The 17,943-nt window shown below is 34.7% G+C and overlaps 1 protein-coding gene across 11 annotated transcripts in view; it reads right to left on the bottom strand.

Annotated features, from left to right (window-relative positions):
• The window catches only part of LOC132909749 (protein lap4), a 53,413-nt gene extending 35,678 nt beyond the window's left edge, over positions 1-17,735 (bottom strand). For 10 of the 11 annotated variants that reach the window (XR_009658603.1, XR_009658604.1, XM_060964756.1 and 7 more), the window contains exons 1-2: positions 17,270-17,735; positions 16,786-16,903 (exon numbers count right to left, since the gene is read on the bottom strand). Coding sequence is in view for 9 of the 11 variants with exons in the window: in XM_060964756.1 (XP_060820739.1) it covers positions 16,786-16,903; positions 17,270-17,431 (280 nt within the window). In the remaining 2 variants the exon portion in view is untranslated. The remainder of the gene's footprint in view (positions 1-16,785; positions 16,904-17,269) is intronic. The other variant, XM_060964766.1, reaches the window with a different exon arrangement.
• Positions 17,736-17,943: the final 208 nt, after the last annotated feature.

Here is a 17,943-nt window from a genome sequence, read left to right as displayed (position 1 = left end):
TCGTATGTTACAGTAATGTGATTTTTTCCAACTGCGCAACTATAGATCAAGAGATCTGAATTTTCCTTGACGCGTGTATAGTGAGACACAAAAGTATTCACATTCTCGCAACTATTTAAATCGGAAATTAATATTAAAACCAGATGCTATTTTTTACTAAACTAGATATACAACACAAACGCTTAATTATTACACCTTGCTAATTTAAAGAAGGACTGCGCTGAATTTTCATTCATGACAGCCTCCAAGAGCAAATTTGCCTTCGAAAAATCTAATTGTAACTTCTACCATGTAAAGTGGCAAGTTATTCGATGATTCGACTGTTCGAACAACATTTTTTATTAATTTGTCATAGCGTGTCTATGCGAGGAAATGTAGGATTACTCAACGTAGAGACCGTGACACTTGCTTACACATAGAACTCCGCGTCACCGCCAGACGAATGTGTGTGTGTGTAAATACGTGTGGATTAACGTCGTGTTTCACGTGTACCGTCCGTAAAATTATTTACTACAAGATCTCGTAATGTTGTCACAGCCTTAAGACGACGTCGTTCCGTTCGTACGTCGTCGCGAAATCGCATGCCGATTATCCACGTCCTGTAGTACCGTCTAGCATCCCTCGGAGACTCTTTACATGTACTTGGAATTTCAAACGACCCAGCTTATTGCAAATTTCAACGGTATGTGGAGATTGTGCATTTACAGAGTCGCCAAGTGGAAACTATTAATGATTCATCGTTCAAGTTACGTGAATGAATTTCACGATCGTTTCATCCTTGATTTTTATTGCCGCTTGAATCAAAATAGACTTCGTGGAAGCTGCGTGATAAAAAGATTATGGCAAGGATAGATAGGCACGGGGTTTTTAAGCCCTTTCAACAGATGAAGGCGGGAAAAGAAACTTTTAGTGTACACTGACCTTTCGCAATATGGCAATAAATTTCAATAAAAATCACACCCCCCGCTATTAATACCAATTGAAAGGGAATAAAAATTCCATTCGGCACATTACGAGAAAGTCTTTCGTCCCTTACTGATCCCAAGCAACATTACACGAATGGGAACTTTCAGTGAAAAATTTGTTTCCTTCCGAAAGAAATCTTAGTTGCGCAAGACGCGTTTCGTGTAGTGTTGATTTCTTCTTAAGGCGTAAAAGATGTAATACATACGTGAAAAGTTTCTACATGAGTATGTACCGGCTGAGGATGACGTACGATATATGAAGTTTTTCATCAAATTCTATCTAATAGATATAAAATAATTCGTAATGTTTTATCTTCGCATAATTTTTGCAAAAGCTGCATTATCACTTTTCGTAAAATGGTACTTCGTGTTTATTCTAGAAATAATTTCTTCTGAGAAAACTGAGGAAAAATATATTTGTTGAACTCGTGGTAGAGAATGAAATTATAATTTAATTGATTATAGAATTGAGCGAATGGTTCTGTTAGAAATTAAAAATTGTAATAACACAAATTCTAAAAAATGTTCATTTACATCAGAAAAATTCTTATTTCAGTTTAATATACTTCGTAATGAAATCGTTCCAGAGAATCTCACGAAGGGAGATCCAAGAATATATTAAGGGATGGTTCGTCCGTAACGAGAAGAAAGAAAAGGTCAGTTACTGTGAATTCCATTTTCCTGCCGCGGTAGATCCATAGTCACGATCAAATGCAACGCAACAACGAAGCTTATTTGATTCGACGATGAAATTCAACGCGATTCATGCCTCTCTGACACTTTTTTAAACGGGGTGAATCAAGTTTGAATCATCGCGTACACTGGGAAATTGGGATCTCTGTAACTAAAAATGGCGCAAAAGGAAGATAAAGGAGGTACAATGGGGGAACTGTTATTAGCACAATTATTTCGATGACTCGCTGGACACAGTATCGACTTTTCAGCTCGTCAATACCTCCGGTGGAATTCTTCCACGGATAAAAAGCGACAGATATTTCTGTACACTCGTGAATGTACTTCTTTATTGCACGCTTCGATAATAATAGTCAACTAAAAGCAGTTTCATGCAACGAATTAGGTATTAACGATGGATAATACTTTATTAACATTTCTGGACTGTTCATCGTCAGCATGATGTTTTTCAAGTTTTTCTATCGCCATATGGTGATGCATACACAGGGTGTTTCCAAATGTAGCGTGAAATATCTAACTTTCGTTACGCGGTGAAACGTCAGAACATGTGTCATTCTTCATTTTCTTCGTACCCTCCCTTTTTACGTTTTCCTTTTCTCTTTTTACTTTTACTTTCCTCCTTAACTAAAAGAAATTGTGAAATTCATAAGAAGGGCAAATATCGTGGTTCACCAATTATTTCTGTCAGGGTTATACCATTTTAGTCTTCAAGGACAGCATATTTCTTTTTTGACGAAATCACATATTTTTCCTCACAACACATTTTACGTAATGTCAAAATGAATTCAGCGATGTACAATAATATGACCTTGCAATCGAAACTGAATTTCTTAAATCCATACTCCGTGCATTATTCTAATAAAAAATGAAATAAATAAAAATCTTCCATTTAAAGCGATAAACGAATAGACAGCAAACTACTATAAATTTCTCGCTCGATTTTAATCTGTTGATTAAGAAGGACAAGTTAACTTGTTAGTCAAGACATAAGAATTTCTTCGTTCGATGACTCCTATCTACTTATCATTTCATTTCTCTTAAAAATAGATTATATCGTATTTACATTCGTAGAAATTGATTTGTCTGTATTAACATTTGATCTCGTAATTACAGAGGTTTTCTATGAAAGGATAATGCAGTTAATAAATTGAAGACTTCGCTGAGGAGTATCTTTCGAAAAAGTAAAAAAAATCCAATGATCCGAATTTACATGAAATTCTCTTATTATCACTTTCAATCACATTTCGTTTTCAAATCTTCTCCAGCTAGAATTAATCCCTATAATCTTCTCTTGTTTCAAAGAACGCGATCTCGCCCTGAGATCGTTAGGTCGAAGGTTAACCAGCAAAGTTGCCAGCAGTGGAAGGGTCACATATTAAATTTCGACAGCGATCGCATCGTATAAATTGCTCGTGACAAGCTGTCACGACTCACTATACAGGAACCAACATATCTCAATTCCTCCTGGAGTAACGCTAATGGATACACTCTTCATCGATACTAGAACATGCCATCATGTAATTTGAAGTAGATCAAAATCAAAAGAAATGTCACGACTTATTGATGACTACACAACTAATCATGCGTGCCTTATTAAAAATGGCCTTCGTTTATCAAGGATCAGCGACTAATTAGCAAAGGTCAGCCTCAAGACGTTACGATGAAAGAAGCCTCTGCTTCCTTGTTAAAAAAATGTCAACTGATAAGCTCGACCTTTCGTGAAAAATGCTAATAATGCATTTAAAGTGTGTACAGGATGTTTGAAAATGCGTGATTTTTGTGGTAAAAAATTAGAAATATTGGTTACGAGCTACGATGTTCTTCTGGTTCTTTGAGTCTCTAGTTTTTGAGACGCGTTGGTCAGCGACAGAAGACAATTAAATACCAGAAGAAGTATTTACGAGGCAATAAACCGCCAGAAATAAAATCGTCAAAGCACTGATCTTAAACGAAATGAAAACCATTAAAACCTCCTTAAAAAGAAAAAGTCACGTTATAATCAAAATTCAGTGAAAATTTAATAAGAGTTCTTCAAACTATTTTCGATTCACTGAAAATTACAAAAGAAATCATTCATATTTCAACAAAAACTTCATCAAGATTTTAAAATATATCATCGATAGTATAAAACTTTTCATGCACACAGCTGACCCATTTATAATCAAATAAAATAAGAATAAAATTCCATCATTTCACACTTACTTTTCTATTACCTTCTCTCCCATCTTCCCAACCTCTGCAGCTAAGGATATCAATCTCATAAATCCGAAAAATCCTCTTCAATGTCCAACTATCCCCCACAAATTCCACAACGTGGCGAGTTTCATCAGCCGCTTCCACGGCCGGCAAACTTTTCGCCATTAAATTTCTTGCACGTTCAACGTTCTGTTCAAGCCGGGTTGCGTCCGAAAAGCCGCAATTATGAAACCCCTTCGACGTTGATCTATCTAGCGGTATTGTTAGCGAAGAGAGGCGATCGCGAAAAGAGGAAGAGCTCAAATTATTCCGCCCTGGCATGCGCAACATTTCAAATTGGCACGATGTTTAGGCGTATCCTACGTAATTACCGTTCAACGTATACTTTCGCGTAAGATATTTGTCAGTAGGATTCACAAAGTTCTTCGATCTTGACATTTCGATGGCGTATATTCTCGGTCGTATTTTCAACGCGTTCGAGAAACGAGGGACGAGGATACATGAAATTGTGTAGCAGAAAGAGAGAAAAGATAGATTATTTACTTTTCGTGCAACTAGTGTAACTGTTATGTTATCGATGTATGCACGTGTCGAGTACAGCGCAATAATTTTCAGGAAAACAACAGTATCTCTTTCTTTATGCACGTCACGAATAGTTAAGAATATTTGGGTAAGTATGTATGTATGCATGCATGTGTGTACATATATTGGTAGGCTAAATACAGGTTTATAACTTATAGCTTTGAAATTTTGTTCAATACGATTTGAAGTTAACGAAACATTTATTGATTACATCTTCGAATTCGACAAAATTTATATTGATCATGGTTTTTGAATTTGTTAAAAATATTAATCATTCTGCTTAGGTTCCATTCCCTGAGCCCTATTCATAGAAAAGTTAATAGGTATAAATCTTAGCAGTCTACCAGTGCTGTGTTTTAAATTGATCATTCTGGATTAAATATCACGTTTAGTTATACGATTCATTCATGTTAATAAAAACTGTCTCGTCTCTGCTTCTAGTTCCAGAATTATCTCAGTGAAACTTTAAAATAGAAATCTTCATGTACTCCATTCCTCCCTCCCCCCATAAAACTCGTCCCCTTAAACGAATTCGAGTCTCAAACGCAAAACGCTTGAATAGAGCACGCGTTCCTTGCGCGTCGTATATTTTTACATCGTAATAACAACCATCACAACCAACCTAAAATAAACAGCAATTTGTCCAATCTACCAAAAACCAACTAACCTATTATATAAAAAAGAAGAGCTTGAAAGTTCCATTTCTTTTCCCTTTGAAGATCATTTCCCTTTCGAATCTCCAATAGACCGCTAATTACACGATGAATCCTTATGCAAAGGATTTTTAACCTTATCGTACGTTTAATTGAAGGAGTCTGGGGGCTATTTGTTAAGCTGTGCCAGTTTCAAGCCATTCGGTTACTTCCACGTTTGCCCGTCTATGGAGAAACAGAAGGAAAGAAAGAGAGAAAAGAGAAGCACGGATCCAGCAGGAATGCTAAGAGCATTCGAGGGTTCGTGACATTTCAATCCCTCGTTTTTTTTCAAAGCTTCCAACGGAATCGTTCGTCCGCTCGTCTCTTCCGGGTGCTTAATTCCATGGTATAGACTGACTATAACGGCAACCCACGCGATTTTCGCGATTAAATAACGAATGAAGATCGGGTAACAGAATTGCTGGATCACGATTCTTCGCTTAAGACGATACACCCTACTGCCTGCAGAGAATACAAGTTCAAAAAATGAAGAATTATCATCGTCGTACATTCGTAACATAAGAAATTAATTTTACAACAGATGGAAGATTTCTGTTTCTAGATGGATTAAGAACATTTTGTTTTCATAACTTATACGAGATATATAGCACCTTTTAAACTAATATTAGTTGTGAAATGAAATATTCATAGAAGTGTAATGAATATATTATGGTTTTTATGTATTTATGGGAAATTTGAAGATACAAAAATGCACAAAATACACATAATATTCAAAAATATATAAAATGTACGAAATATATATATATTCAATACTCATTACGATATATAATAGGTAAAACAATTTTCTATCTAATATCAACAAAAAAGAAAATTTAAATAACAATGTCTGTATGTATGTAACAGAGTCTTTAGTTTAAGTGGAGTAGCCAATCTTCTTTCTTCTCCTTCAGTTCTTTTCGAAGAATGAGCTACCAGATTAATTTATAAAAAAGAATAAAAGTAGACATTCTTCTTGGAACTTCTTAGATCTTATTTTTAGATCTTATTCAATCACACTAATACTTAAGATTCCTTCTATCCTTATTTTTATAGTCAAACTAAACAATTAATTTTGCAAACCAATCTTCTCCTCCGATATAAATTAATCAAAGGATCACTCTTAATTACGTACCTATTTTAAACATCGAAAATTACTTTGATTAAGAAGAAAATCTCCTTTCTCCAGTGAAATCTTAATCGCTATTTCGCTACAGAGAAACCTTTGCAGCAGTTGATAGAAATCAGTCTCGAAGTTTGATCTAGAGCTATGGAAACATCCTGTGCATAATGTAAACACGTTGGAACCAGTGAATTTTAGAAAAATAATTAACAAATTCTCCGGAGGAGGAAATACGAACCAGGGAAAATATTTTCTTTATTGGCGAAAACGTGCGAGATATATACGTGGCAATTAATAGTTTTATCTTTTTGTTCAATTCCTGAACGCGATGGTATGCGTTCATCAATGTCATCACGCGCGAAGGAAATTTATTGTTCATCCATGTCGTCACGTGGTGATCCGCACGTGCTACTACTTAGATAAACAGGAATTTTTAATTAACCTGCGCCATGTAAAATTATCAGACTCGCTCTGTTTGCCATTAAATTCACGAAAAATTAATTCAATAATTAAACCACCCATGTTTATGTAAATTTATATTTTTATGAACAGAACGAAGAAAACGGAATGATAACAAATAATTATGCTTTAGATACCTTTTATATATTTTGCGAATTATGTGCATTCTGTGCATATTTTCACCCTTCTCATTCTCATAAACATTCGCTGTCTACCAATAATAATTCCTTAAAAATTTTCTACATATTTCCGCATAACTTTATTCGAATTAATTTTATTTGCAATTTCGTTGAAGTTATATTAAAGAAGCCTTCTTTTAGTTGGTTTTATATCGATAAACATACTGTCGATGCAACGCTCACAAACTACCTACAGCATCAGCTAAGTGGCTGAAACCTGAAATTCCATTTCGTGGTAATTGCATCAACGAGGGGCAATCAATCCATTTAAATAGCGTTTTCAGACAAATTTACATACCGTCGTGTACCATAATTTCATACTTTCGTAAACTGACGAGTTTTGCAACTTTGATGCAAGAAACATGCTTGAATGTCAACTATCAATAAGCGCTTAATCGTCTGTAATCTAGAAGTTTTATTTATTGCTACGAGAACATAATTAGTAATATAACTACTATTATTATTATATTTTGAAAATTTTATTTGTCTATCTACTACTACACTTATTGTAATTATTAATATATCATTATAACCAGTAACGAACGATTTACTTATCAAATTTTTAATCAAGGTAAAATTAGAAATATTGCGATTAACGACACGCTACAATTTTCTTCTCTTACAAGTCAATAAAATTCGGGTTATAGAGACAAGTTATAGAACATGACGATAACTAGTGGAATTATTCGATAACTAAGGCTTTGTCTTAGACAGGCGCTTTTAATAAGCATATTGCGGTATATTGTCATCGTGAGTGTTATTAGAGCTGTCATAGTACCGGTACAATAAACTAACTGGAACCAGGAAATAACCGATGCCGTGATGAGTCGTCGCACGTCCATGATTCTCTCGCGGTTACGTCCCCTCGAGAGGATAGACGAAACAGGAAATAATTTTTCGAAGAATCCAGCGTGCTTCGTCACGAAAAAGCCAGTCTGACCAGCCTTTTCACGTGGGAGTACTCCAATGAACTCGATAACCAACGGTATTTACACGTGTATAAGATATAAAAGACTTTAAGGAAGATGATTATCATCTTACATCACTAATGAAGACTAATACCACAGAAATTAGAACGGCTAACACCTTCACTGTCTTCCTTTATGTTTATTCTTTTTAATTCTTCGAGAAGGAAGCAGGTTTCTTTATTTCTTTTAACATTACTTGAGATAGAGAGGCTGGAATATTCTCAGTTTTATATAAATTTCCTCCATTGTGACCCAATTTCCTTCTTTCTTTCTTTTTTCTTTTTATATCTTTTCCTTCTTATTGAACTACTCTTCTTGATCCAATTAATTTTTATGAAGCGATAAAAATAACAAATAAGTTTAACGAGCTCTGTTTATAAAATAAATCTATGAAATAATATTCTCCAAACGAATCATCGACATTTATATATTCGTATACGCGTAAGATCTTATCTTCTTTCAGTTCCAAAAAACATATTATGTAACCAAGAAGTAATTTCGCTCCACAGAAAAGATTTACCATTTTCGGATTTCGACGATCGATACATTATCCGTGAATTATCGACGAACATTCTGGTATTTCGTTATTTGTTGAAAAATATCACGGTTTTAGAAGAATGCTTATATTCTCCGGCATGATATTGAAATAAAATAAAGGGGGCCGAACGGCCAGGCTACAGCGAATTGTGTACAATCGATAGCTCTATACGTAGCTCAAAATAACTGGAGGATCAGCTACTCAAACAGCTTTATCGCTCATTCAGGTGTCCAATATTTCAGAAGCCCCAATACGCCGTGGAACTTGAACATTCTATAAAACAAGCACACGCGGTGTTTCTTTAAATTCCTCGCGCATTTCAACGAAGCACAAATACTTTAAAAAACAACTCGACAAATGAAAATTGTCAAACTCCAGGTAGAATTTAAAACCGGAGGATTTTATCAGTCTAAAAGACAGCCGGATCTCATCATCCACCCCTATTCTTTCAGGTGCCATTCCGCCTCCTCTTTCCACGAAGAATGTGATCAACAAAATGGAACGCAAGAGAAGTAGATTTTAGAAGGGGAACTTTAAAATTCCAGTTCCTTTTAACACATTCACAGCCGGTGACGTAAAATTGCTTATAGTTATTTGTATATCACAGGGTATTTCTAAAATTAAGTTCACGGCTAGAGCCGTTAACACATCTTTTGCTTACAAATTTTGCTATTCAGAGATAAATGCCGTAGGAAATCTTTGGTAACATGATTTAAAATCATCGTATTTTGTTTGGCAATCAACATATTATTTAATTGTTTTTATTCTTCAATCGTGTTTATTTCCCAGAATCTGTTTGAATTAAACAGAAACTATGTGCTCTTATGTACATACATATGTGGTAATATCTCTCAAAAGATTAAGAAAATTGGATATATAACGTTTTACAATTCCTCTGCCAAACACATCTAATAAACGTTATTAAAAAAATGTTTACAGTAAAATATGAATTTCTAATATATTTTATATTATAGTTATATTATAGTGTATTGTACATAATTTGTATTATATCATAAATAGTAAAATAAAACTAATAGAAAAAATGATTATGATGAAATTACTTTCTATTTCTATCAATATAATCTTGAGACAAGTTTTATTACAAATTCTAGTTGAAATTCGAATAATCTAATTTAAAATAAACTAGAATTTACGTAAGGAAGTATGATTTCTCTTTCAGCTCGACTGCCGTCACCTGTTCTTTCCCCGGTGTTAAAATCATACTAAATCAAGCCTCTTTTCTTCCCCAGGAAACAGGGCCGCTGTCCCTCGTGTTAATTCTCACAGTGTGCAATCCTGGAAACGCCTAATCCCATAGAAGATCAACCCACTTAGTCCAACAGTACACGAAGCATCGTTCCCGAGGTAGAGAGTTTAAGTTTGTCATACTCGTGGAAATTAACGTGCCCTAATATCGAATTACTATACCACATCCAAGACGCAACAACTTCGAACGTCCTATATTTGGTGAACGCTAGTTCCGATCTCGTAGGGAATGCCATTGTGTGTCATTGACCGACGACACAGATCTTCCATCTATGCGCGTCATGGCTGGCAATAAAATGACGTCCTTGAAAAGACAGAAGTAATATTCGTTCGATAAAAATCACGAGAAGAACGGGAGAAATGAAGAGAACAACGAAATGTTCCTTGGTACAAGTTCTTCATCTTCGTAAAACTAAAGAGGAAGCATCGATTGATGATCGAATAAAAGTCGATAAATGGATTCTTCTCTGACGATAGAAAAATGTCATCTCGATTGACGAGTGGTCTCTCCACTACTTTAATAGTGATTTAATTCTTCGTTGGGCAAATAGGGGGAAAGAAAATGTAAGAAACCATGATGTTGGTTTTTCGGAAGCAATCGTGTTTACATTTTGCACTTGCACTTGCACTTGCACTTTGCATTTACACTTTTCATTTGCACGTTGCATTTGCGCTTTCCACTTGCACTTTGCGCCAACGCTTCGTAGATATATGAAACTGCTTCAAGTCTGTCCCGAAGAAGTGGATTGTAATGTCTATGAAACGTTGGCGCAAAGTGGAAGTGCAAAATGAAGATGCAAAGTGCAAACACGATTACTCCCGAAAATCTAATATCGTGGTATTTCAGCATCGAGAGAGTTTGAAATATAAATTAAATGAAATGAAAGTTAAAAATGCAAGAAATTGGTTACGATCGATATGGTTAAGGTTTTGTAAAATTAAAGTTTTAGGTTTGCAAATAGTCGCAGTTTCTACCCAATCTATTCTAATTTTAATTTGTTAAATTTCTAAATTAAGTTGACAAAAAATTGTACAAAATAATGATTAATATACTGTATAGATTAAAATACACCTTAGTACTTTTTGGTTTTATTACAGTAAAGCCATAAAGTGACCGATGGAAGCTTCTCAAGCGGCTAGAAACACTTTGAGAGTCTCCGAGCACTGTGAAGTTCAGGTTGTTGGCGAAGAGAAATTTTTCGAGTGGTTTCTTTAATGTTTCGAGTTTCAAAGTCGAAAGATGATGTCTAAGTTAAGAACTACTCAAAGATCCGTAATTTTAGAACAGATCAGTTTTCTTATTCCAGGAAACTGTTCTTAGGTCAGTATATAATCTTTCTTATTCTTGTTCGAGGAAATTCTTCTTCGTTTAATGTATGATCTTTCTTTCCCCGAGGATATTGTACTTACTTCAATATAGAATCTTTCTTATTCGAGGAAATTGCTCTTAGTTCGATACATAATCATTCAGAAGTGGAGATTGCATAAAGGCTACTGTTAAAGCGACTGTTTGATTGAGCTGATGGACAACGATGAAGAGATCTTATCGATGAAATCGTGACCCGTTATCGATGTATCACGATGGTGGTCACTCGAAAACAATCGAGTGACACGAGCCAATGACCACATGTTCATCGAAATTTGGGTAATCGATTTCCCCTTATCTAGTTTGCGTTGCCTATCTTCTCTGTATTCAAAGGTAACTACATACATTCAATCTTCAGTAGCCGTACAATTGTATCTTTTAAATGATTACATTTGTACGATCATGAAATAGCAAATTATCGATAAATAACAATACAAGAATTCTAGGAATTTTAGCAGTTATTGCGAAGGAGAACAGTCGATGACCTACGAAAAGCCTTTTTATCTGGTTTGAAAATTATGTATGTATGCAATAATCTTTTTTAAGAAAGTCAATAAAAATTCGATAAAACTAAGAAAATCGATAAAAACTTGTAGGTGCAAATTTTTAGAATGTTTATCCTGTAAACTTCAAATTTTTCAGTATAAGCCACTAGGAACGATTCAACAAGTAACATGTAAAAAAGAATGAGAAAGATGAGATTTATGAATTTTATATAAAATGGAGTCGAAATGGACTCTTTTGATCCATCCACGCTTACATTTATCACGATATAGTACAATTAGAATAGTACAAAGGATCTGTTACTGCGAAGTACGGAGAATTTCACAGTTGACCATACTGAATAAAAATTGGAACGGTTTCGATTTATCGTACGAATGAAGGCGAAAGAACAAGGTACAGGCGAGTGAGCAACGAAGGTGCATGCGATTTCGTTTTCGAAAATCGCCAGGTCGAGGTGGTGTAAAACCGGCAGAACGTTTTACTTCGCTGGAACTCCAGCTCTCGACTTTCATTGCGAACAAAAGAATTCATTTTTCAGCATGTACAATGCCGCCGCTTATTATACACTTTGGTATTGTTCGAAATTTTTTTTCTATTTTTTCTTCTTCTTTTTCTCCTTTTCTTTTTTTCTTTTTTTTTTTTTTTTTTTTTTCATTTATTATTTGACCGTTTCGACTAAAAATGGAGGCTGTTAGCTCGATTTAGACCGTTAAACGTTCCCACCATTTCGCGCCAACTTATTATACGAAGCGATTAACGAACACAAACTAATGAAATAAGATATGTCGAATATTCGAACTAATACTGAAGACTACGTACATATTTGAAATATTTACAGATTACGTACTATCGTTTAGGTAACGGTGAATCGCTTAATTGAAGATATTGGAAGAATGAGTCATGTAACCAAGGAAATGAAGCTAATTTCGATTAAACTTTAAGCAATTATCTAAATAATTTTGTTGCTACATTAAAGTTTTAATTAATTACATAAGCGATTTCAGTAATGAGGCTCGTTAGTGAAAACTCTTGGAAGAAATCGTCCAACAATTTACGAACGCATCAGCAGAGTTATTTTATTTTAACGAAACAAATTATCCCAGTAACCATTAAGCTATTCTACCAAAGGTTTTCATAGAAGACATGAATCTATCTTAAGACATTCTCATATATATCAGTTATTTTATATTTTTATAAACCTTATAAGGCAATGTTAATAATAAAGAATAATCTATAACATATCTCTATAAACAATGTTTTAAATATAAATAAAATATATAGATTATGGATTTTTGAAAGAAAAGTTTATATCAAGACGTATATTTTTCACTTAGTATATCAAAAATAAAATCATGTTATTGGGCAGTAGAAGATGGAATCACAAATTACAAAACGGTATTGGCAGTCGAAGCCCGTTATTCCGACATGATGAATGAAAAATTTCATTTTACGCGACGAATAAACAAGCATGCGTCCATAGGCATCATGATTCGAAGCTAATTACTCGGTCGGAGATGTGTCACGCGCGCATGTATGTACGAAAGAATGCAAAAGCGGCACGTCTATTGATAACAAGACCGACCGCGCATCAGGAAGTAGTAATTACGCGAGAGAATTTATCTATAGCGCGTATTTTCATTGTACCTTTAGCGATACAGTCAAGAAAACAACACGACGTCGTTTGATATTTAAACTCCTCTAAATAAGCTAAATTGATCAACTTTACTTTTCATACATTTATCAATTTCATTACTCGGGTACATAGCTAATATTTAAATAATATAAAAAGACAAATGAGCTACACAATTAACTAAGTACTCGCTACCATGAGTTTATTTACAGCAAGACGAGATGCGTAATTGTAAATTGCAAGATAAATTTGAAAAAATTACGTTTGCAACATCACCACCTTTCTCTGTTTTTTTAATGTATGAGAAGTTGATCAGAATTTTGAGTGGTTCATTTGTTGTCCATTGTTCATTCACGTGGTATTTATGACACATTGTATACGTAATCATAATTAACATATTGTCAACTGGATAGCTTATATGCATTTGAATGAATGTTATTTAAAAGCTTCCTAGATAGGCCATGAAAAAATCTCATAATATCGTAAAACGAAATATAAGATACGAAAATATATTAATGTTTCTTATGAATAATATTGTAATGGAATTGATAATATGTTAAATATATTATGCCTATAGAATGTGATAAGCAGAGGTAGAGAAAATATAGTATAAAAAGATAAATGGCTTTAGGAATTCGATTTTTTTTTTTTTTTACTCGATTTGTAAAATGGGATCCTTTTCTCAACGGAACTATTTCTTTTATGATACAATGCCACGTAACAACGTGGCCAGCAAACTTCAGAACGTGGCCTACAAACATGCGAACGTTGCCTGCGAACGTGCGAACGTGCGAACATTGCCTGCGAACGTGGCCTACGAATGTAGGAACCTGTTCTACAAACCGTACGTATTTGATCTGCAAACGTTGCAAACGAGACCAGTGAATTTTGATTTTTGCTCCGATTCCTTATACAAATGCCGCTCTGTGAGCCATTTCGAAAATTTAAAAATGCCGCCACTATGTACTCAACACCTGGAAGACATGAACAAATGAATTATTGTAAATAGGTAAGATATATCTTTAAATATCTGTATACAGACCAAAATTCCAGTTATAAAATATGTAAAATATCAAGAATTAAATATAAAACTTCAAATCAATATTGTTTTTACATTCTTCTGCTACCTTTTTAAGCTCGAGTCCTTAGAGGGAATAGCCACGAAACGTTGACAAGAACGTCGGTTCACATTCAAGAGAAAGATGTCCAGTGAAGCGCAAACTAAGGTACGAATGTTACTGAGCATTTAGCGGCAGGAAACATTCCAGGGAAATAGTTGTAGAAGAAGAAGAAGAAGAAGGGACCGGTGAAAAAGAAGGGAAAAAGATAATCTGATGGTAAAACGAAGCACCAGTGACTGTATAACAGCAATTTTCAACCTTTTTTTATCTTATGGTACACATAAACTACAGTGACTACAAAAAATATTTATATCCCACTGCACTTATCTATTATGATTTATATACTAGTTAATTAGATCCAACTAAAATAAATTGCATATCGTTCAAGAGTAAATACTTTCATATGATTAAAAAAATTTTATACTACTATAATGAAATGTAGAATCTAGTAAAAGATCGCTTCATTGAAAAATGAGGATATGTACAAACATTTTTTGTAGCCGCTGTAATTACTAAAATTCTACTGCACACCCGAAAATATATTATATTTAGTTCAAGACGGAACACTGACACCAGAGTGCTAATTTATTTTTCCCTTTCTTTACTTTTTTCTTTTCTTGCTGCTGTATTTTTTATTTGACAATCTAGGGGAAAAGAAATCAGTAACCAAATAACTAGGTATTACGTGCTTTTAAAAATTCTCGCGGCGCACCTGTGGACCTCTCGCGGCACACTGGTTGAAAATCGCTACTCTACACGGTGCATTCCTCCTTCTTTGGCCGTCACGTCGTGCTGCATGTGAAGTAACGAAGTTTCCGTGTGTAGTGTGTATATACGCGGGTGGCGAGGGACGAGCATAAGGTAAACATAAAAACGCCGAAGTGGAACGGTAAGTAAATCCAGCGAACAGCGAGAAAGGAAAGGCTTCCCTCTTGGGAAACAACTTCGAGGCGGGACTAAAAAACGCGTTTCAACGTGCCTTTCGAGCTACGAGCCGCTGCATCGTCGTTAGAAAGTAAACGAGGCGCCGTTTACTATAAGAATGTGTGTCTTCATCTTCCTGAATCGATCCTTGAATCGAAACATTCGATCGATTGATAGTTAACCCTAAAATGACAGTATGAGCGACCTCATGAAATTTTAAACATGTTACGGAAGTATAAACGAACTTTAGAATATTTAATTTTTGTTTATCTTTTCCAATTTATGCATTTATAAGTTTATAAAACAGTAGAAAGAAAGAATTCTTTTAGTATAATTTTATGTGAAGTTACTAAACAACTCATAGTATCTCTATTTATTTATTAGAAAAATAAAGCAGAAAATTATGTATATCAATGATTTTATTTTACTCAAACTTAAAAAATTGACTAATATTTAGATTTATTAATTAAACCCTCGAGAAAAATGCAATAATCGCCGTTCTCAATCAAATCAACGATCGACATATCGAAAGTATGATCAAGAAACATCTGATGTAGACTATGGAATCGATATCATATATCGAAATCTTACTTTTTATGATATGTATTTTAATTGTTAATGAATTGTATTAGAATAAAATACAAATTATAGTAACTTCGTACTATATACGGTTATAACCATGAAGTTCAAAATTTATTTTTTTATATCGCAGAAAGTAACAGTCAATCTGTTAGATCATCATAGCCGATGTTTTGCTTACGCCACTCTAATCGGCAATATAATGTAAAAAAAAATACAATGATAGCGGTAACTTGCCCATAAAGTATTTAGTACCAGCTACGATTGAGTAAACCAAACAAAAGAATGCATTTTTAGTATTCCACGCAGTGCAGTGTAATGTTTCATAAAGGAAAGATGTGTCAATAATAAGATTTAATAAATTATATACATTTTTATAGAGTCTATACACTTCTATAATACTTATAGTTATTCGTAATTTTTTAATTTTCAAAGTTGGCAATAAAGATGCAATATCGGCGATAAATATATATATATATATTTAAATAAAATTTATAACCACAATTTCTTACTCCCTATTTATATGTAATAATAAAATTACACTAAGAAATTGAATTTTAGACACGAGTCAGAAATGACTCATGCATCATCCCGTCCATAGTATACTATTCGAGGGTTAATATTTAACACTGGCACTGTTCCGCAGTTTATCCACCTCGAACATGAGATTCCATTAATGGTCCGTCTCGTTTAACTCTACTTTTCTTTACTCGACGCCTTTGTACGCACGTTATTACACTCGACTTTCTCATTGACAATCGTGTCTGAACCATGTACACGTGCTTCGTTAGAAGCCATGTACAAGCAGTGCTTTGCTCACCGACCGTGTACGAAAAGAAAAATAACCGGAAAGACGAAGATGAAAACAGTCCAGAAAAATGTTTCATTCTTAACGAAACGTTGAAACAGGGGATCGGTACTTTCCTATCGTCGTGGACGCCACACCGCCACAATACCACAAACGACTAAACTCAAAGAAAAAAGAAAGACGTGCACTCACCGTTCCTGGATACATCCAACTCCACGAGATTTTCGAAGTTTTGGATATCTGGTGGTAAGCGGTGAATTTCATTGTCACTCAAGCCTAGCTTTCGTAGTTTCTGCAGCCGAAAAAAATTCTGGAACGAGGAAAGACACGATAATAAGAGTATTTGATAAGAAAATAATAACGATGACAATAAAAGCTACCCTTTACGCCATAAGTAATGCTTTAAACAGCACCCAACCCAGTAAATTAACTCAAAGAATTGTATTCTGGTTGCTAATATAAAAAAAATAAAAAAATATCAGCTATGCCGTACACATTCTTCGCCGTTACATTACAGCCGATGGTATGATACGTCATGGGCACAATAGCAAGAGGAAAAGAGATACAATGAGAAAAAGATAGAGCGAGAGAAGTAAGAGAGGGGAGAAACGCATAGAAAGAAAAAGAGATACGGGTTATAAGACAGAAAAGTTGGCATGTAGCGGTATTTGTCTACCTTAGGTAGATCACGAATGTGATTCGCGTCCAGCAGGAGCTCTTCCAAGCTTCTCGAATATCGTAAAATATCATCGGGGACGCACGGCAGAGAGCAATGACGCTTGTCAATGTATTCCACCTGCCTGTTACACCCTTTAAAAATCGGTATGCAGCGGAACATGGTACTCCTTTTTTTTCACTATTAATCACGTTAAAAGAACACCGAACATAATTGTCCCACGTTGGTTCACGGCGGCACACGATGCTATTTGCACATTATTCGTTGAACGAGGATTAGATTAAAAGAAACTAGAAGGAAAACGAGCGGCATCGATACACACTTTCACGCCCTACTCGGCTTTAAACGCGCTCTCGGCTTGTGCCTCGAAGTCTGACGTCATCACGTCTCCAAACCACTGATCACGTTGCTCTAAAGCGACACACAACAATGAGCGAATACGACGCTTTGAAAAGACAGTTCCCCCACTACACTCTGTTCGCCATAAACTTACTGCACATATAGATGGGGAATCTTAAATAGGATGTTCAGTTATAACTATATGCTTTGATCACAGAATCCAGTCAGGGAGGTAAATAAAACCACGTAATTAAAATCTAGGGAAAATTGTTGAGGATTCGTGATTCTAATTTTGATAGTATTATTAAATAGAAAGCTCCTTTTTGGAACATTAA

This window comes from Bombus pascuorum, chromosome 8 (assembly GCF_905332965.1).
Source record: "Bombus pascuorum chromosome 8, iyBomPasc1.1, whole genome shotgun sequence".
NCBI classification, from domain to species: Eukaryota; Metazoa; Arthropoda; class Insecta; order Hymenoptera; family Apidae; genus Bombus; species Bombus pascuorum.
The sequence above is the reverse complement of the archived record's forward strand: the minus strand, read 5'-3'. Positions and strand labels throughout refer to the sequence as shown.